Source organism: Rhinoderma darwinii, chromosome 5, assembly GCF_050947455.1.
Source record: "Rhinoderma darwinii isolate aRhiDar2 chromosome 5, aRhiDar2.hap1, whole genome shotgun sequence".
In the NCBI taxonomy this organism is placed as follows: domain Eukaryota; kingdom Metazoa; phylum Chordata; class Amphibia; order Anura; family Rhinodermatidae; genus Rhinoderma; species Rhinoderma darwinii.
Genome location: NC_134691.1, coordinates 215319754 through 215341828, shown reverse-complemented (window position 1 = coordinate 215341828; position 22075 = coordinate 215319754). Strand labels below are relative to the sequence as shown.

The following is a 22075-nucleotide window of genomic DNA, read 5'->3' as shown; positions in this document are numbered from 1 at the left end:
CAGCGCCGACGTGAATTCACGGTGGGTATTAAAAGCGTGATCCGGGTGTCTCGAAGTAGTGTTGACACCCGGATCGCGCTGTTAACCCCTGCCTCTGGTCCCGGAGACATGATCGGCACCTGATTCGTTCAGGTCCCGATCATGTGATCGCAGGGAAAGTTTGTTGTAGCAACAAACCGTAAAGTTTGTTGCTACAACAAACTTTCCCGAGGACCGATTGCGGGTGCTGCTGTCGGTTGCATGGCAAAACCGGAGGCCATGCAACGGCCTCCGGTCTGCCATTGACGGAAGCCTATGTGGACCGGCTAGTCCTCATAGGCTTCCGGTCAGTATGACTGTCAACGTCACACTGACCGTTTATAACACGTTACACTACCTAGGTAGTGTAATGTTTATAGCAGCCATCAGTGCTGCAGGTCTTCAAGTAAAAAAAAAAAAAAAAAGTAATAAAAATGTTTTATAAAAGTGTAATAACAAGTTATAAGTTACCAAAACAAAAAATATTTTTTTTCCTATAATAAGTCTTAATTATAGAAAAAAAAAACACGTTAAAGTACACATATTTGTTATCACCGCGTTCGTAACGACCCCAACTATAAAACTATAATATTATTTTTCCCGCACGGTGAACACCACAAAAAATAATTAAAAAACAATACTAGCATCACTATTTTTTTGGTCATCACCCCTCCCAAAATATATAATAAAAAGTGATCAAAAATTTGCATGTACCCCAAAATAATACCAATAAAAACTACAACCCGTCCCGCAAAAGAGAAGCCCTTAGACAGATTTTTTGACTGAAAAATAAAAAAAATTATGGCTCTCAGAATATGGTGACACAAAAAAGAAATAATTTTATAGAAAAGTGATTTTATTGCGCAAACGCCACAAATCATAAAAAAATTATATACCTATGCTATCGCCGCAATCGTACTGACCTGCAGAGTAAAGGAAAAACTTAATTTATAGCGCACAGTGATTACTGTAAAAAAAGACAAAAAACATTGTCAAAATGTATGTTTTTTTTATCACTTTGCTTGCCAAAAAAATCGATTAAAAAGTGATCAAAAAAATCACATGTACCCTAAAATGGTACCAATGAAAACGACAGATTGTAACGTAAGAAATAAGCCCTCGTACGGCTCCGGTGGAGAAAAAATTAAAAAAAGTTTTGTGCTCAGAATATAGCGACAGAAATTGTGCAGAGGGTCCAAAAGCGGATAAGATTGGGCACCATTTATCAGTGCAACACCGGAATTATTTATTTACCCCATTATTATACCCTTTTATTATCCCCTGATGTACTCTGCCCAGTTTACACATACCCCCACATTATAAACTAAAATACCACCAAAACCTCAAACAGAACTATTACCAAGCAATCTGTGCTCCAAAAGCCAAACGGCGCTCCTTCCCTTCTGAGCTCTGCCGTGGGTCCAAACAGCCGTTTATTACCACATATTGGGAATTGCCGTAATTGTGAGAAATAGCTTTACAAGTTTTGGGGTGCTTTTTATTCTTTATTCCTTGTAAAAATTATTATTTTTTTTATATTTTTTCAGAAAAAAAAAGTAGATTTGGATTTTCACACACATATTCCAATAAATATAGCAAAAGACCTGTCGGGTCAAGATGCTAACTATACCCCTAGATAAATTCATTGAGGTGTGTAATTTCCAAAACCACTTTTGGGGGATTCCACTGTTTTGGAACCACAAAATCTGACATGGTGCCTAAAATATATTCTAAAAAAGGAGACCCCAGAATCCAGATTAGGTGCTCCTTTGCTTCTGAGGCCGGTGCTTGAGTCCATTATCACACTAGAGCCACATGTGGGATATTTGTAAAAACTGCAGAATCTGGGCAATAAATATTGAGTTGCATTTCTCTGGTAAAACCTTCTGTGTTACAGAAAAAAATGTATTACAAATGAATTTCGGCTGAAAAATTTAATTTGTAAATTTCACCTCTACTTTACTTCTATTTCCTGTGAAATGCCTAAAGGGTTAATAAACTTTCTGAATGCTGTTTTGAATACTTTGAGGGGTGCAGTTTTTAAAATGGGGTGATCTATAGGGTCTATCTAGTACATAAGGCCCTCAAAGCCACTTCAGAACTGAACTGGTCCTTGACAAAATAGCCTTTTGAAATTTTCTTGAAAATGTGAGAAATTGCTGCTAAAGTTCTAAGCCTTGTAATGTCCTAGAAAAATAAAATAATGTTCAAAAAACAATGCAAATATACAGTGGACATATGGGGGATGTTAATTAGCAACAATATTGTGTGGTATTACTATCGGTTTTACAAGTAGATTACATTTAAAATTAGAAAAATTATAATTTTTGCAAATTCGCTTTACATTTTGGTGTTTTTCACAAATAAGCTATGAATTTATTGACTAAATTTTTCCACTAATATAAAGTACAATATGTCACGAGAAAACAATCTCTGAATAGCTTGGATAGGCAAAAACACTCCAGAGTTATTACCACATAAAATGACACATGTCAGATTTAAGAAAATGGGGCTAGTTATTGAGGCATTGATGACCCTTGGTCCTGAAAGGGCTAAATAAATTATATGTGTGTGTGTGTGTGTGTGTGTGTGTGTGTGTGTGTATGTGTATATATACACTACCGTTCAAAAGTTTGAGGTCACCCAGACAATTTTGTGTTTTCCATGAAAACTCACACTTATATTTATCAAATGAGTTGCAGAATGACTAGAAAATATAGTCAAGACATTGACAAGGTTAGAAATAATGATTTTTATTTCAAATAATAATTTTCTCCTTCAAACATTGCTTTCCTCAAAGAATACTCCATTTGCCGCAATTACAGCACTGCAGACCTTTGGCATTCTAGCTGTTAATTTGCTGAGGTAATCTGGAGAAATTTCACCCCATGCTTCCAGAAGGCCCTCCCACAAGTTGGATTGTCTTGATGGGCACTTCTTGCGTACCATACGGTCAAGCTGCTCCCACAACCGCTCTATGGGGTTGAGATCTGGTGACTGCGCAGGCCACTCCATTACAGATAGAATACCAGCTGCCTGCTTCTTCCCTAAATAGTTCTTGCATAATTTGGAGGTGTGCTTTGGGTCATTGTGCTGTTGTAGGATGAAATTGGCTCCAATCAAGCGTGGTCCACAGGGTATGGCATGGCGTTGCAAAATGGAGTGATAGCCTTCCTTATTCAAAATCCCTTTTACCTTGTACAAATCTCCCACTTCACCAGCACCAAAGCAACCCCAGACCATCACATTACCTCCACCATGCTTGACAGATGGCGTCAGGCACTCTTCCAGCATCTTTTCAGTTGTTCTGCGTCTCACAAATGTTCTTCTGTGTGATCCAAACACCTCAAACTTCGATTCGTCTCCCCATAACACTTTTTTCCAATCTTCCTCTGTCCAATGTCTGTGTGCTTTTGCCCATTTTAATATTTTCCTTTTATTAGCCAGTCTCAGATATGGCTTTTTCTTTGCCACTCTGCCCTGAAGGCCAGCATGCCGGAGTCTCCTCTTCACTGTAGACGTTGACACTGGCGTTTTGCGGGTACTATTTAATGAAGCTGCCGGTTGAGGACCTGTGAGGCATCTATTTCTCAAACTAGAGACTCTAATGTACTTGTCTTGTTGCTCAGTTGTGCAGCGGGGCCTCCCACTTTTCTTTCTACTCTGGTTAGTGCCTGTGTGTGCTGTCCTCTGAAGGGAGTAGTACACACCGTTGTAGGAAATCTTCAGTTTCTTGGCAATTTCTCGCATGGAATAGCCTTCATTTCTAAGAACAAGAATAGACTGTCGAGTTTCACATGAAAGCTCTCTCTTTCTAGCCATTTTGAGAGTTTAATCAAACCCACAAATGTAATGGTTCAGATTCTCAACTAGCTCAAAGGAAGGTCAGTTTTATAGCTCCTCTAAACAGCAAAACTGTTTACAGCGGTGCTAACATAATTGCACAAGGGTTTTCAAGTGCTTTCTAATCATCCATTAGCCTTCTAACACAGTTAGCAAACACAATGTACCATTAGAACACTGGAGTGATGGTTGCTGGAAATGGGCCTCTATACACCTATGTAGATATTGCATTAAAAACCAGACGTTTGCAGCTAGAATAGTCATTTAGCACATTAAATATGTATAGAGTGTATTTCTGATTAATTTAATGTTCTCTTCATTGAAAAAAACTGTGGTTTTCTTTCAAAAATAAGGAAATTTCTAAGTGACCCTAAACTTTTGAACGGTAGTGTGTATACACGCATGCACACACACACACACACACGCATGCACGCACACACACACACACACACACACACACACACGTTCATGGAATACTGTGTTATTATTGTGTTCAATTAGTAAACTGTATGCAGTAAGTCCCTAAGCTCCCTCTTATGGTAGCTGTAAGTAGCCAGGAGCTCTATATCACAAAATCATAGCTCCGGCTGCTATAAAGATATATTGAGAAATGAGCACAGAATTTTGGACCAACAGTAAAAAACGACACGGTGTTAAAAGGTGGACATTCACTTTAAACTTTTAAGTACTATTGTTCATTTTTAGGGCAACCCATGTAAAGTGAAGGGTTAACAAAGTTTAGGTAGGCCCACACTAAAGACATGAAGGGTCCAACAGAGCCCTACTGTTATAGAAAGGTCAGACAAAAATAAAATAAAAATTTATATACAAGCAAAGTCCTGTAGATGAGTGGGACATGGCACTTATCTCATATGAAAGACTTACACAACTATATATTGTACACATGTATACAGGGCATACTATTCTATTACTAGACTAGATTTTGCCCGGACTACGCAGACAATGTCCCAAATGCCATCTTTCACCAGGAACTTTCTTCCACCTTATATGGTCCTGCCCCAATGATTTCAGGAACAAATCTAGTTTCTTAATGATTTGATGGGTACCCAAATCCCACGCTGCCCTAAAGTGTGGCTCTTCCTCCCAGATGACTTTGACTCATGCTACACACATACGTTCCTAGTGGTGTTTGCTGCGTTCTTCGTGGCGTATTTTGCGTCTCGGCCATTGAGCGCCGCGGGCAAAAACTAAGTGAAATACGCTTCTTCTGCCTCATATTGATGTCAATGGGAGGTCAGAGACGTAGACGCCCAAAGATAGGGCATGTTACTTATTTTTCCCCCCCCGAGACGGTTTTTCCGCTCGCGGGAAAAAAACACATTCGCCTCCCATTGAAATCAATAGGAGGCATTTTCATCCGTTTTTTGGCGCGTTTTCAGACGCGTTTTCAGCATCAAGAAACGTGTAAAAAAAAAACTGTGTGAACTGACCCTTATCTCGACTTTTTCAATGGCTTTTTTTGTGTGATATCACGCTGCAGCAAGTTATCAGAATCAAGTTAGAGATGGCTACATCTGTACGTCCCCAGGCAGCCCTTATATATTGTTTTATATTTTTGTTATGTTTGTATTCCCCAGTAAACCGTGTTGATCTATGCATATGCTTAGTTGACCTGTTGGTGGATAAATCTTGCAATACCTTTGTTTCCAGGGTACTGTATAGAATTTCAGCACAATATGTTATCGTTTTCATGTAATCGTATTCACAGCAGCAGAGCGGTGGTTGAGATACAGAAGATTGTGGTTGACATCCAGTTATGTTAGAAGCAGCATGCAAGCAAATCAGGGCTATAAATGTGCCAGTAAGATGCTATTACATAGATGAGGCTTGACAGGAACAGGTAGAATATTTTGGCAGATGTTCTCCAAATAAATACAAAGTAAATGCAGTCTTAACAAATGTTATCCGGTTTTCCACAATAACTTTCTGTAATAAGCATTGATGTAATAGACCAGAGAAGGCTGGATTTTCATATAATGTGACCCTCGCAGTAAACTGTGTTTATTTCTTCTAAAGCCCCATTGAGTTGACCTCTCATCGCTCCAAATGGTGATAGGGAGTGAAATGTGGCGAGAGGCTGCCCTCAATTCACATGCCCATTATTATCAGACTTCCGAGGCTTACTCACATATTCTTCTGATTACGGCTTAGTATATTTTCTCCCACAAATGTGCCTCAGGAAAAAGTAATTACAAGAATGTCAATATTGTTATTTGTATTAAGTTGATTAACAGCTACAGGAGAAAAAATCGGAAGGCAGGACTGAGGTTTAGAGCCATTACCAAGTTATCCCTCTGCATCTCACCGCACCTCTACACTGCGTACACTTGAACCTCGTCTGTTATAAATCTGCAAAATTGGATTTCTGTGGACTTGAGGCTCTCTGTCTTAAGACAGTGGCAAACACTTATGTGTGTTTCCCTTGAGTTATTGAGACTTTTGATGAGCAATTGTAGTTTATCAGCCTATTAAAGTATCCAGCGACAGCCACATTAAATAGATGTAAAATCAATATATGTACAGCCCAATTTTTTTTAAAAAAAATGGTGTCTACCTGTGCAACTAGAGAACATTTATCATAGATGCTATATAAGTAACAATTATCAGAGCTTCGAGGGAATGTGGGGCTCTGACATGTCAGGGATTTAATGATTGATTCCCACTTATAGGAAGGGGCCATTATTTCCCAGTAAGTGTGTGAACAGTGGACAAAGAAAAAGGAGGTGCTGGTAGGACATTACGGCCAATGTACCAAAACAAAGCTGGCATGATTTATCTTTTTCCTCTTTCGATCCTTAGTGGGGAGCAAGTTCATAAAATAGATTTTTAAAGTACTTATATTGTGCATTATTTTATATCCGCTTCTAACTGCTCTATTAAATAGGGAATTAATAACTAAAGTTTACTGTTCATTACACAATGGAGACAGAGACTTGCAGGGCAGTTCTGTAGTGCTGCGGTCGTTGGAGGTGACACGCTAGGTATGTGGTAGCTAATATATAGGTTCAACCCGGTTAATAGATTGTAAGCTTATATGAGCAGGGTGCCTATCAAATGTATCTTCTCGACAAATGTTTAATGTGTAACTAAATAATAATAATAATCACCATAATAGATGGGTTAATGTTTTAATTAGAATTAATTCAGCAAAATAAAAAAGTCTAACAGTGATATAACAGCAAATGTGCTAGTTTGTGCCTTCCAAACATGGTTATTTCCCGGTGTAGTTATGCCATTCCGTTAATGTGTTTAAGAGATTAATTTATATTTATAGTTATATAGCAGCGATGTGGTCCGCAATGCTGTAAACCGACTATAATAGTTCACATTAACCCCTTAAGGACGCAGCCTAGTTTTGGCCTTAAGGCTCAGAGCCCATTTTTCAAATCTGACATATTTCACTTTATGTGGTAATAACGTGGGAATGCTTAAACCTACCCAAGCGATTCTGAGATTGTTTTCTCGTGACACATTGGGCTTCATGTTCGTGGTAAAATTTGGTCGATATATTCAGTGTTTATTGGTGAAAAATTGCAAAATTTAGAGAAAATTTTGAAAAAATTGCATTTTTCAGAATTTAAATGCGTCTGCTTGTAAAACAGACGGTTATACCACCCACAATAGTCACTAGTTCACATTTCCCATATGTCTACTTTAGATTGGCATCGTTTTTTGAACATTCTTTTATTTTTCTTGGACGTTACAAGGCTTAGAACATAAACAGCAATTTCTCATATTTTTAAGAAAATGTCAAATGCCTTTTATTTAAGGTACCTCTTGAGTTCTGAAGTGGCTTTGTGGGGCCTATGTATTAGAAACCCTGATAAAACACCCCATTTTAAAAACTAGACCCCTCAAAGTATTCAAAACAGCATTTAGAAAGTTTTTTTAACCCTTCAGGCATTTCACAGGAATTAAAGCAAAGTGGAGGTGAACTTTGCAAATTTCATTTTTCTTGCGGAATTTCAATTTTATTCATTTTTTTTTCTGTAACAAAGAAGGTTTTACCAGAGAAACACTACTAAATATGTATTGTCCAGATTATGCAGTTTTTAGAAATGTCCCACATGTGGCCCTACTGCGCTCGTGGACTAAAACACAAGCCCTAGAAGCAAAGAAGCACCTAGTGCATTTTGAGTCCTCTTTTTCATTAGAATATATTTTAGGCAGCATGCCAGGTTTGAAGAGGTGTTGAGGTGCCAAAACAGTAGGGTGACCCCATTTTGGAAACGACACCCCTCAAGGAATTCATTTATGGTTGTTGTTACCATTTTGACCGCACAGTTTTTTCACAGCACGTATTTGAATTGGGCTGTGAAATGAAAAAAATTTCATTTTTTCCAATAAAATGTCATTTGTGATCAAAATTTCTTATTTTCACAGGGAACAAAATACCCCATTTGGTTGCCCAATTTGTCCTTAGTGTGGCAACACCCCATTTGTGGTGATAAACCGTTTGGGCCCATGGGAGGGCTCAGAAGGAAAGGAGCGCTATATGTTTGTTGGAGTTTTGCTGGATTGGTTTTCGGATGCCATGTCGCATTTGCAGAGCCTCAGGGGTATCAAAGCAATGGGAACCCACCAAAAGTGACCCCATTTTGGAAACTACACCCCTCAAGGAATTCATTTATGGTTGTTGTTAGCATTTTGAGCCCACAGTTTTTTCACAGCACCTATTTGAATTGGGCTGTGACATTAAAAAAATGACATTTTTTCCAATAAGATGTAATTTTTTTATCAAAATGTCTTATTTTCTCAGGGAACAAAATGCTCAATTTTGTTGCCCAATTTCTCCTGAGTGCAGCAATACCCCATTTGTGGCAATAAACTGCCGTTTGGGTCCATGGGAGGCCTCAGAAGGGAAGGAGCGCTGTGTGTTCTTTGGAGTCCAGATTTTGCTGGATTGGTTTTCGGCTGCCATGTCGCATTTGCAGAGCCCCAGAGGTATCAAAGCAATGGAAACCCACCAGAAGTGACCCCATTTTGGAAACTACACCCCTCAAGGAATTCATTTATGGGTAATGTGACCATTTAGACCCCATAGTTTCTTCACAGAACTTATTTGAATTGGGCTGGGAATTAAATAAATATATATTTTTTCCAATAATATGTCATTTTAGCTCAAAAATTCTTATTTTCACAAGAAACAAAATACCCCATTCTGTTTCGCAATTTGTTCTGAGTGCCGCAATACCCCTTTTGTTTTGATAAACTGCCGTTTGGGCCCATGGGAGGGCTCAGAAGGAAAGGACCACCATTTGGCCTACTGGGGATTTTCTAGTGTGAAGTCATGTATGCAGAAGCACCTGAGGTACCAGTACAGTTGAAACCCGCAAGAACTGACCCCGTTTTAAAAACTACACCCTTAAGGCATTCATCTAGAGGTGTAGTGAGCATTTTGACCGGAGACCTACACCCCATAAACTGTAATGTGGGTTCTCCCGGGTATGGCAATACCCTACATGTGGCTGTTATCAGCTGCCTGGGCACACAGCAGGGCTCAGAGGGGAAAGACGAGGGGGGATAAGCTGTGCGGAGTGCATCAGGGTAAGTAAAATTGGGGTAAATTATAAACCAAGGGATGTATGATAAATTTTAAAACACTCTTTCATACAGAGCTCTGGTTATTCGGGACACGTGTCACATTGATATATTGTGTCATCCCTTATCGCCCTCTTATAGCAGACTTTGCACCTCTTTTGACTTTTTCCCTTCTTGCCAGTTTGGGGAACTTCCCCTGGAAAGTGTTGCCGCCCAGGTACGATGCGTGTGGCCCCGCTTCCAGAAGTACTGGGTGCCCCCCCTTCTTGGTCCCTAAAGATTTAGGTTCTTGATAATCACCTCTTGAAATTCCAGGAAAGTTCCCGTCTGGCCTGCACATCGACGTAGCACGTACGCATTGTACAAAGCCATCTGTATGATGTGCACGGCCAGCTTCTTATACCACACCGCATAGCGCTGTAGGGCTTCAGGGCTTGATCTTACAAGTCCATCCCTCCCATGTACCTATTGTAGTCCAGGATGCAGTCTGGTTTGGGGGTGGCCTTTCCTTCATATATCCTAAACCTGTAGGTATACCCTGATGCACTCTCGCAGCTTATACATCTTCACGCCATACCTTGCCCTCTTACCTGGCAGGTACTCGCGGAATTGAACCCTCCCTTTAAAATGTACCAGGGACTCATCAATAGAAATACACTTCTCGGGGTGTATGCTGGGGAAAACCGGGCACTGGAACGGTCTAATAGGGGTCTCCGTTTATACAAACGGTCAAAACTGGGGTCATCTCGGGGTGGGCACGGCTCATTATCAGTATAATGTAAGAAGCGAAGTATTGCCTCATTTATTTATTTTTTTAGGTTCCAGTTCAGTTCTGAAGTTGCTTTGAGGGGCCCATATATTAGAAACCCCTATGAAATACCCCATTTTAGAAACTAGACCCCTCAAAGTATTCACAACAGCATTTAGAAAGTTTATGAACCCTTTAGGTGTTTCACAAAAATTTAGAGCAAAGTAGAGGTGAAATTGACATTTTTTTTTTTGTCAGAAAATCCTCTTTATACCATTTTTTTTATAACACAAAAGGATTTATCAGAGAAACGCAACTCAATACGTATTGCCCAGATTCTGCAGTTTTTAGAAATATCCCACATGTGGCGCTAGTGGGGTAATGGACTGAAGCACCGGCCTCCGAAGCAAAGGCGCACCTAGTGGATTTTGAGGCCTCTTTTTTTATTAGGCACCATGTCCGGTTTGAAGAGGTCTTGTGGTGCCAAAACATTGGGAACCCCCCAAAAGTGACCCCAATTTGGAAACTAGACCCCTTGAGGAATCCATTGTAGTTTTCTTGGGGTGCATGCGGCTTTTCGATCAGTTTTTATTCTATTTTTAGGTGGCGTGGTGACTAAAAAACAGCAATTCTACGATTGTTTTTTTATTCTTTTTTTTTTTACAGCGTTCACCGTGCGCTATAAATAAAATATTCACTTTATTCTGCGGGGCGAAACGATTACGGCGATACCATATGTTTATAGTTTTTTTTTATGTCTTATGGCGTTTGCACAATAAAATACGTTTTGTAAACAATCATTCACTTTTTGTGTTCCCTTATTCTAAGAGCCAGAACTTTTTTATTTTTCAATCAATAAAGCCGTGCGAGGACTTATTTTTTGCGTAACGAACTGTAGTTTCGATCAGTACCATTTTTAGGTACATGCGACTTTTTGATCTCTTTTTATTCCATTTTTTGGGAGGTGAAGTGACCAAAGAATTGTGATTGTGGTTCGGTTTATTATTATTTTATTTTACGGCGTTCATCGTGCGGGATAAATAATAAAATAATTTTGTAGATCAGGCCGTTACGGACGCGGCGATACCAATTATGTATAGTTTATTTGTTTGTTTATATATTTTTATTAATAATAAAGGACTGATAAGGGAAAAGGGGGGATTTTTACTTTTATTACTTTTAAATCTTTTATTTTCTTATTTTTACACATCTTTTTTTTACTTTTTTTTTACTTTTTTACTTTATTACTTTGTCCCACTAGGGGACTTGAGGGCAGGAGGCCCTGATCGCAATTCTAATACACTGCACTACATGCGTAGTGCAGTGTATTAGAACTGTCAGCTACTCACTGACAGCAAGCATAGTGGGTCCTGACGTTGTCAGGACCCACTAGGCTTCCGTCTATGGCATAGTCGGACGCCATTGTTTGGTGTCTGGTTGCCATAGTCACCATCGCCGGCCGCTATCGCGTAGCAGGCCGGCGATGGCAGCTTAACCCCTAAAAAGCCGCGATCTCTATAGAATGCGGCTTTTAAGGGGTTAATCAGCGGGGACACAGCGATCAGTCCCCGCTGTAGGAGCTGTGACAGCTGCTGAACAAGACAGCAGCGTCACAGCTCCTGTATGTGTCGGGAGGACGGCCGAAACGGCCGTTACTCCCGTGACGTACTATTACGGCATGGAGCGCGAACGATACAGCTGCCATGACGTAATAGTACATCAAGGAGCGGGAAGGGGTTAATTGGTCAGGCCTCATGCACGCAAACTTATTTTTGTCCTCCCGTAAATACTGTCGTAAATACGGGTACGGTGTCACACATATTCTACTCGTATTGCACCAGCGTTTACGGACCTGTGCCCGTAAATACGGGTCCGGTGTCACCAGTATTCCACCTATATTTACGGGCATGTTTTCGCTGCAAAATTGCACTGCACTAATCGGCAGCCCTTCTCTCTATCAGTGCAGGATAGAGAGAATGGGCAGCCCTTTCCGTAATAAAAGTAAAAGAAATTCATTGTCTTGGTGACGCGTCCCTCTCTTGACATCCAGTCCGACCTGCCTGGATGACGCGGCAATCCATGTGACCGCTGCAGCCAGTGATTGGCCTGTGATTGGCTGCAGCGGTCACATGGGCTGTAACGTCATCCCAGGAGGCCGGACTGGAGGAAGAAGCAGGGAGTTCTGGGTAAGTATGAACGTCTTTATTTTTTTACAGGTTGATCTATATTGTGATCGGTAGCCACTGCCCAGGGTGCTGTAAGAGTTACTGCCGATCATTTAACTCTTTCAGCACCCTGGACAGTGACTATCCACTGACGTCGCCTAGCAACGCTACTGTAATTACGGGTGCACACACGTAGTCAACCGTAATTACGGAAGCCCCATAGACTTCTATGGGCCTGCCCGTGCCATAATTACGGCCTAAAATAGGGCATGTTCTATATTTTTCAACGGCCCGGGCACTTTCCCGTGAGCATACAGGGAGGTACTCGTGGCCAATAGAAGTCTATGGGGCCCTTAATTACGGGCTGTAATTACGGGCGTTTTTACGTTCGTGTGCATGGGGCCTCACTGGGGCAAACAAACGTCCCACATAGGGTGCGTTTGATAGAAGGTCAATTATCCTATCATTATGTATTTGGAGTGGTGTGTGGTGGGGCAGAGCACTTGAAAGAAATCCATACAAGCAAGGGACAAACATACAAACAGGATGTCATTGGTGCCCTTGAATTGCCTTCGTAAACCTGCACGATGGCAAATCGTGGACACTTTTAGAAATGACCAGAAGGAGCTACTGTAGTACAGCTTGAGCTGGTCATCGTGAAAACAATGGAAGTTAATAATATATTGACTTTGCAGTATTTATATTGAAACTAATAAAGAGGGCTGTCACCCAAAATGTCAAAAATTGGCAAACTCTATTTGTATGGTCAGTGTTATTTGGCCTCCCACACTATGAGCTATGGATTAAGTAATGAAAAGATCTGGATTCGTTTGTAAATAAAATGATATGAATGCTACCGCCTTTGACTCGTCTTTATTTGATATTTATTGATCTTTGCTCTAATGTCATACACTAGTACCCTCGATGTTTTCTATGGCTGCTGCATTCATGAGCAACCATCATAAACGAACTTTGTCCTGTACTTCTTGGACAGTCCGGCTTCTGGTATTTGTGTCTACAATACAAATGCTGTAACCTGCTCTGGAAGTTGAAGCATTGCATTACACAGAGCATCTCTACACAGCACACATTTAATAGCTTGAGCAAACACAACACATGTCCTTTGTTTTCTTTCCAATAACGAAGCAGCTCATTTTTTTTATATATAAAAAAAACATATATATATATATATATATATATATATATATATATATATATATATATATATATATATATATATATATATATATATATATATAAAAATGTATTAAACGGTTACGGAAAGGGACATTACTCATACGGTTGCCATAATCAGCCTGGAAAAAAAGTAGTATTGTTGTTAAAATAAATGAAGGTCTTTGTTTCTTATTCATTTTGGTGGCAGAAACCTTGAACACTTATATATTAAATAAATGGAGAGACAATTTATTGTTGCTTGGCACAGTCCGAGTGTAACTACAAATTTATCTCTGTCCAAGTGCAGAATGTGCGGCAAGCAATTTTCTTGTAGGGTACAGTAGAAGAGATGGCGGTTTTCCTTATTTAGCATTTTGAAATAAAATTAAACTTTACTTTAGGATAACTTTTTGCAAAAATGTGGAGCTTTAAAGAAAGTATTTTTGTAAGATGTTGTTATTTTCATACCTTTGTTACATTGCTGTCAGCCACTTGTGCAGGGGCTTGGAGCAGATAACTTCTAGTATCCAAATGTTCTGGCTGTTGCGTTCTTTCTGACTCCGGCAACAGACAGAAGAGGGGACGATCAATAGATAAAAAGTCTCTGTGTTCTGCATGTGCCTGACACTGGGCAGTATGGGACCAGTAGTGTAAATCCAAACTATACCAGACTCCACCACTGTTGTATATTAACAACTGTAGCAAAAACTGGTTTCAGTTAAAATAAATATTTTTTTTTTCTCCTTTGCAAAACTGCAAGCACAGTACAGCATGTTTTATATGTGGTATTGGCTGACGTGTTTTTTTTTTTACCCCCAAATTAAGTCCCGGACAAAGGAGTGCTGCTATTTTATTTTTATTTTTTTAAATCTCATTCACAAAAATGTGACATCTGATATCCCAAGTGGATAACCCCCTTTAAGAGTGCGCTACTCCCGCCACACAGTGATTGTAGCAGGGAAAATGTATTATCACGTAGTGCCCTAATCAAGTAAAGCTTAAAAAGTAAAACTGTTGTACTATTGATTTATAAGAAATAAAATGTAAAGTGAATATAAGAAACTTTGTAATATATTAGAGAAAAATGTCTCTTAACTTATTAGACTCCTGTACTCCCCCTGCCTCCTGCACTGATCACCCACTCAATTCACTGGTAAAATCTGTATTCAGTGAGGCAGAGATGAAGACAGATCACTAAGAGATCAGGTTACAGATACCCATAGAATTCTATAGAGAGGGGGAGGAGGGAGACACAGACAGCCCTGCAGCTTAAGGGTCTTATCGCACTCTAGTGCTTCATTCACAGGTAGACTGCTCATTACTGCTTTGTAATATCCTCAATGCTGCTTCTAGTAAGGGTTTTACTGTCTAACCCGGTTCTGGTTTAAGGTGAAACATTTTTCTGGGTCTCTCTCCTCTGTCTCCCTCTATCAGCTCCCCCTCTTCTCACCATAGACTTCTATAGGCAGCATGTAACCTGATACTTCATTGAACTGTGTTCATCTCTGCCTCACTGAATACAGATTTTATCAGCAGCTAGGAAGGTGAACATAAATCGCCCACTGTACAGCACTACCAGGGATCTTGACAGTTGGGGTATAAATTCTAAGGAAGTCTTCATCCCTAAATAATTCTTATACACCTGTAAGTTTTAGTAGAACTCATTTTTTTATTTAACGGTCTTTCTTTTGTGCTCTGTGATAACTGACTGAGTTAAGGTACAATAACTCAGTAGGTTTCTATGCAGTTCTATGTATTATGGAAAACACATTTTGATATTGCATTACCAAATGATTCAACTCTCTCCTACATCTGTTCTTTAACAAATGTCACCAGGTTCAACCATTTAACCTATAAAACTATTGATGATAAATACTATCAAATGTTATTTAGTAAGTACCGCAACATAAATACTGTACACAGAAATGAATTCCATCATAGCTGGAAATAATTGTAAACACCTTAATAGTAAGTATCCCTTTTGTTACAGGTGCAGGTGTTTGGGCTTTATTCAAGGGAAGGATTACATGAAATATTTGACTGCCCGATAAAGGTGAGTAAAGATTCTTTTTTTTTTTTTTGTTTTTGTTTTGTTTTTATGAAAGGGCGGAAGCGCTCGGCCAAACACAGTGCCCCTTCAGAGTAACTGCGGCACTTTTCAACTCTTCTCCGAAAGACTGAGTTAGCTGAAGACGGGCTCATAGCGTCTTCTTCTAACCCCGCCTCTCCGAGAAGAGGCGAGCTGAGCTGAAGTTATACTATTACAGCCAAAGGGGCACAGCGCTCAGCTGAGCGCTTCTGCACCTTCGTTTCAGTAATCAGTAGAGGTCTCAGCACCCAGACCCCCACCGATGAAAACTTCTGACATGTCACTATGACATGTCAAAGGTTTTATGAAATGACAGTTACTCTTTAATGAAGAATAAAGTGAAGCTCAAGCTTTTAACCTATGTAAAGGTATATGTAGTAATATGTAATTATATAGCTGTATGTGCTTTAAATCTGGGCTGCCCAATCTTTTTGGTGTGTTTTCTTAAATGACAAGGGCTCAGTGAATTCCTATATTATGACATGCTTGTCACCCCTCCTAGATCCACCATCAAAGCGACTTCCTATCAAAAAAGTGGAGTGCAGACATGTGCTGCCACAGGTTTTTTTAAATTGATACTCTGTCAGACATGACAGTGACATTCACAGCCTTGACCTGAGTTAACAGTGACAACCAGAATGTCTTCATTACTGTCACAGACATCCCATGACAAGTATTAATAAAAACCCTGTACTTTTATAGAAGTGACATAGTGTTCAAAGGTCACTGCCTCTTCCTGTGCTAAACAACAGATTTCCTGCTCCACCCGGAGGCAATCCTCAAATGTTGGAAGTATGAGGCTGGTGCCAAAAGGGCCACGAATGCCACAGGTTACATTCTGAAATCCATTTACAGATTTCACCTTGTCATAAATAGAAAAATGTAGTCTATGGTCTTCAAGACGACCACAAGGACCATGAAACTTCCAGCACTTGTGCAAGTTGTTATTGGATAGCTCCTGCAGTCATTAAGTTGTCCCACAATGACATTTTATATTTCTTTGTTACATGATGCAAAACAAAAATTTATTTTAATTGGAATTATGTTAAATAACGATCCTTTTTGTGTTACATACTTGTTATGGCACCCCCTGGTGTTCATTTGCTTACTTCTCAGAAAGTCCACCTAATGTGTTCAACGCTGGTGAGGAGACGTACTTCTACTGCACTGATTCCTATTTGCTGGTTTACAAAATAGCAGGAATCATCACACCGCCCGTGTACCAGAGGATCCGAGCGGTGAAACTGAGCTACTTACCATGCATATCCACCAGCACCGGACACATTAGTAGGACATTCTGAGAGGGAATCAATTCAGGGGGCTCAATAGCAAGTCTGTAACCTATCTAGACACAGAAGCATTTTTGTTTTTTTTAAATAGTCCCATTTAAAAATGTGTTTTGTTTTATTTGATCGAACAGAGAAATGTCTTTCTTTTTTGTTTTTTGATCAGTTCAAGTTTATTAAACACATAACCACATCATTACAGGTCATTATGTAAGCAAACAAATTAATACATCAGTACTTTACAGACCCACGAATGCATTACCCTCATAACAATGCTCCCTTCCCCCAACTCCCCCCCCCCCCCAGCCCAACCCCGAGCCGTCCTTTTCGCTACAGGTTCCCAGGCCCTATCTCCCACTCTTCCAGATTTCCATTCCCCTCCTCCCTCCAACTCCCTATGAACTCCCCTCCATCTATACAACAAGACCCTAGTATGGAGCCCCTCCCCCCCCTGTTAGAACTTTACAATGCCCCATGTGTTGGTGTACTCCCCTTGACCCTCATGCCAGCTTAACCTGAAACAGTCGCGCGGAGTGTCAGGAGTTCCGAGGAAGCACACCCAGAGTGATCTATCCACCTAGCCCATTGCTTTACAAATTTATTCCTAGACCCCCTCTTGGAGTATATTCTGTACTCCATCAGGACCTGATAGTTAATTGCACCTATAATTTCCTGTTTTGAGGGTGGCTCCGCTTCCAGCCATACCCTTCCTAACCTGATATAGTATTTTCCCAATTGCCAAGCAGGGCAGCCGATCCCCTTCCAAATCTCCAACATACCCCAGCAACATTACCATGGGATCCAACGGAATCTGTACCTGGAACACTCGCCCCAGTAACTCTGACATTTCTGCCCATAGGGTTCCCAAGCTCCCGTAGGACCAGAACATGTGAAAGATGTCTGCCTTTTCGTCTGGGCACCTGGCATCCGCCCTTAATAACCATTGCTTTTCAGAACCCAGGGGATCCTATATACCCTATGTATCAAAAATAATTGGGACCTCCTGTGCACTACATTAAGAGACAGAGTACATGATGACGCCAAGACAACCTCCCAGCGTTCCTCGGGAATAGGGCCCACATCTCTTTCCCACTTAGCCTTGACTGGTGCCATAAGATCACCCAGATGTTCCGACAGTAGCCTGCGATAGACCAACGAAATCAACCCACGTGATGTAACCGCTTTTGCGACATGTTCCAACACTCCCGTTGCATGAACCGTCAAGTCTACCCTTGCAGCTTGCGTCTGTACCGCATGCCGAATCTGCAGATACTGATAAAACATGTGGGAGTCCAGCTGAAACCCCTCCCTTAGTTGCTGAAAGGATTTGATTGTATCCCCCTCGTACAACTGGCTCAGTCTAATAATGCCTCGCTGTTCCCATCCCTGCATCCCTTCCAATGTGTACAATTCCCACAGATATGGGTTCCGCCAAAGTGGGGTATATTTATTGCATTCCCCTAACGCCAACAATTGCTTGCATTGCCACCATACCTTATGCATTAGAAGCAGGGTGGGTCGATTACTCGCCAATCTCTTGTAACTGTGTGCTTCCAGTCCTGCCAGCGGATTGTCCCCACCCCCCAGATATGCTAAAATACGTTCACAGGACCCCCAGGTTTCCTCCCGCTGCCACCCCCCAGAAGTGCTGACACTGAGCAGCCTAGTAATACACCCATGCATTGGGTAGAGCCAGGCCCCCCTCCTCCTTGGGCAATTGCAGCTTCTCTAGTTTAATCCTGGGCACCCCCCTTTTCGACACTAGGTCTCTAAAAAGGTTATGCAGCCTTCTGAACCAATATTTGGGGATCCACACCGGGGAATTATGTATGACGTACAACACCTGAGGCATTAGGATCATTTTGATCAAATTTGTCCTACCCAGAGCCGATAGCGGGAGCTTTTTCCAAGCCTCCACTTTGGCCTTTTAGCTTTGCCAGCATTGGAACCACATTCAGAGACATATAGTCCTGCACTTTCGCCGTCACCTGAACCCCAAGATACTTAAACTGCGCAACCACCTGTATTACCACTAATCTCACCCTAGGCTGGACAGCCCCCGGATCCAATACCATAAGAGCAGACTTCGACCAGTTAATGAGTAATCCAGAGTATTTCCCAAAGCGTTTGATCAGGGCCATAACTAACGGCAGGGTGCGCTCGGTATCCGCCATGAACAACAGCATATCGTCCGCGTACAGTGCGATTCGCTCCTCCACTCCCCCATATCTCAACCCCTGTATGTCTGCATGTTGTCGGACCGCACATGCCAATGGTTCCACCGCCAGCGCAAATAACAGTGGGGACAAGGGACAACCCTGGCGAGTTCCCCGTGCCAGTGCAAACCGATCAGAGAAGGCCCCATTCACCCTTATTATCGCAATAGGGGCTACGTATAACAGCCTCACCCATTTGATAAAGTTAGGACCAAATCCCATTTTATCCAATACTGACCATAAGTAATCCCACTCCACGCAATCGAACGCTTTGGCCGCATCTAATGAGAGAATGGCTCTCCCCCTAGGATTATCCGGAAGCACCTGCAAATTCAAGAACAGCCGTCTCAGATTCACTGCTGTCGACTTAGATGGCATAAAGCCGGCCTGGTCTTCGTGTACCATCCCGGCCACTACTCTATAAAGTCTAACGCCAATACCTTTGCTATGATTTTAATATCCGCCGTCAGCAGGGACACTGGTCTATAGGATTCTGGCAGCTGAATATCCTTCCCCTCCTTTGGCAGAACCACAATAGTAGCTTCTTACATTGAATCCGGGAGCTGCCCCCTCCCAAAACTATCCAGCAAAGTACTTAGTAACTGAGACGCTAGCTCCTCCCCATATTCCTTAAAGACTTCCACCGGGATGCCGTCCGGCCCCGGAGCCTTTTCATTAGCCAGTTCCCCTATGGCCGCCTGTATCTCCTCCAGAGAGATAGGTTCTTCCAGTGTCGTTCTCTCCTCCCCTTCCAACCTGAGAAGACACACCTCCCCTAAATACCCCTCCAACTGTTGAGTCGTGTGCTCTGCTCTTGAGGCATACAAATCCGAGTAAAATCGCTGGAAGACTGCCAATATCCGTCCCGTATCAGTTTCCAAACTGCCCCCCTCCCCCCTTATGGTATGGATATAATTATTCTCCCTCTGGGCCTGTGCCATGCTGGCTAGCAACCGTCCTGTAGTTTCCCCCTCCTCATAATATCGACGACTCAGAAACATCCTTTTGTTGTCCGCCCTCTCCAACTGGTGTTGCTTTAACAACCTCTGCGCCTCCACCCAATGCCCCAAAGTATCCTGTGTATTGTCCGCAATATGTAGCCGCTCTGTCTCCGCCACCCTTTCCATTAATGTGTCTCCCAACTGTCTAGACCTGGTTTTTACTGCTGCAATGTGCTGAATGAACACCCCTCGCAACCATGCCTTCATTGCGTCCCATAATATCTCCTGTGGCACTGTGCCAGAGTTGAATTGAAAATATTCCTATATTAAGTCTAGAATCTTTTTATTATCTAACAACTTCAGCCAAAATGCATTAAACATTCTAGCACCACTGTCCCCGTCCTTTCCTCCCCTCCATCTCTACCTTCATTAACAGAGGAGAATGGTCCGATAAAGCTCTCTGTAGGTATCTTTGCAACAAACGGCACCGCTGTCGGCGAGCACAAAACTAAGTCGATCCTGGACAGAGACTGATACGTTGAAGAAGCAGAAGAGTATTGATGCTGACTTGGATGTTTATCCCTCCATATATCCCGCCAACCCATCTCAGCAATAAGACGCCCAAACGATGTGATCCCTCCCCCCACCGCGCCAAATTTATCCATATCCGTATTCATCACAGCATTAAAATCCCCCATCAAAAGTAAAGGCACCTCCGGGAATCTAGACAGTTCTTCCACCACTTTCCTAATACACTCACTTGAAAAGGGAGGAGGAACATACAGCACCACCAACACACATTCCCAATGATAGAGAGTACAATGCACCCCAACATACCGCCCCTCCCCATCTCGGAAAGAAGAGTGACATATAAACGGTACTGCTCTGTGTATGAGAAGGCTCACCCCCCTGGAATAGGTAGTGTGGTAAGAATGAAAACTCTGACCTATCCATGCAATATGCATCATGGAGACCGAGTCCCTCTTCATATGTGTTTCCTGTAAGCCAATCACCCGTGCCTCCTGTTGTTTGAGAAGTGCAAACACCGCCTGCCGTTTCCTTGAGTCGCGCAGGCCCCAAACATTCCAAGACAAGCAATTAAGTGATCCCATCATCCCTCAACATAACCTGATACGCCATACCCTGTAACTGTAATTGTGCATAACTGACCGGCTGGGTCAAACCCCCCCCCCCCCGTCCCTCCCCTCCCCCTTTAACCACCCCGAATAAACCTACCTCCGTCAAAGGGTTGGGGCGACAGATATCTTCTGTCCTAGCCCAGAGCAGCAAACAACGGCTGGCCAACACTGCCTACCGTGCAGTCAGTGAAACCATTCTCTGCATTTCACTTTCCAGGCTCAACTGACCATTCCTCCCACTGCCCTTTGCAAATACACAACCATCCCGTCAACATATGCATTCCCCTCAATGTCCATAGACAATCCCCCCCCCCACCCCCAGTCCTCAGCAGTAACTGCAGAAAGGCCTGCAAAGGCACCCAGGAAACCAAACACAGCCATGGGCCATCAGTGCCAGTTCTTGCAGTAGGCTACAGCACATTCCATATTCTCGGATCACCGGCCATGTCAACCCAGCCAGTCCACTCCAGCTCAGCGCCGTCCCGCCGCATCCTCCGGTCTCAATTGACTCTCATGGCTGTCCAACCATCTAACCGCTTCTCTCGGTGTCTCAAAAAATGACGTTGTGCCCAGGGCCACCACCCGAAGCCGAGCAGGATACATCATGGAGTATTGCACTTGCAACGCCCGGAGGCGATTTTTTATATCCAGAAATTGCGATCTTTTCCGTTGCACTTCCATAGAGAAATCAGGAAAAAAGGATACTTTCACCCCATTGAAGGAGATATCTTGACGTTCTCTCGCTTTCCTCAGGATCTTATCTCTATCCTTGTAATGTAGAATTTTGATGAGAACGGGTCTTGGCGGTCTCCCTGGAGGACCGGGTCTGGTCGGCACCCTGTGCGCTCTCTCCACTGCAAACAGGGGCGTCAATGCCTCTCTGCCAAATTTG

At 42.1% G+C, this 22075-nt stretch overlaps 1 protein-coding gene across 3 annotated transcripts in view; it reads left to right on the top strand.

Moving 5' to 3' along the window:
• Positions 1-22075, top strand: part of VPS41 (VPS41 subunit of HOPS complex) — a 299363-nt gene that overhangs the window by 110098 nt on the left and 167190 nt on the right. For all 3 annotated transcript variants that reach the window (XM_075826930.1, XM_075826929.1, XM_075826932.1), the window contains one exon: positions 15503-15565. In XM_075826930.1, coding sequence (XP_075683045.1) covers positions 15503-15565 — 63 coding nt within the window. The remainder of the gene's footprint in view (positions 1-15502; positions 15566-22075) is intronic.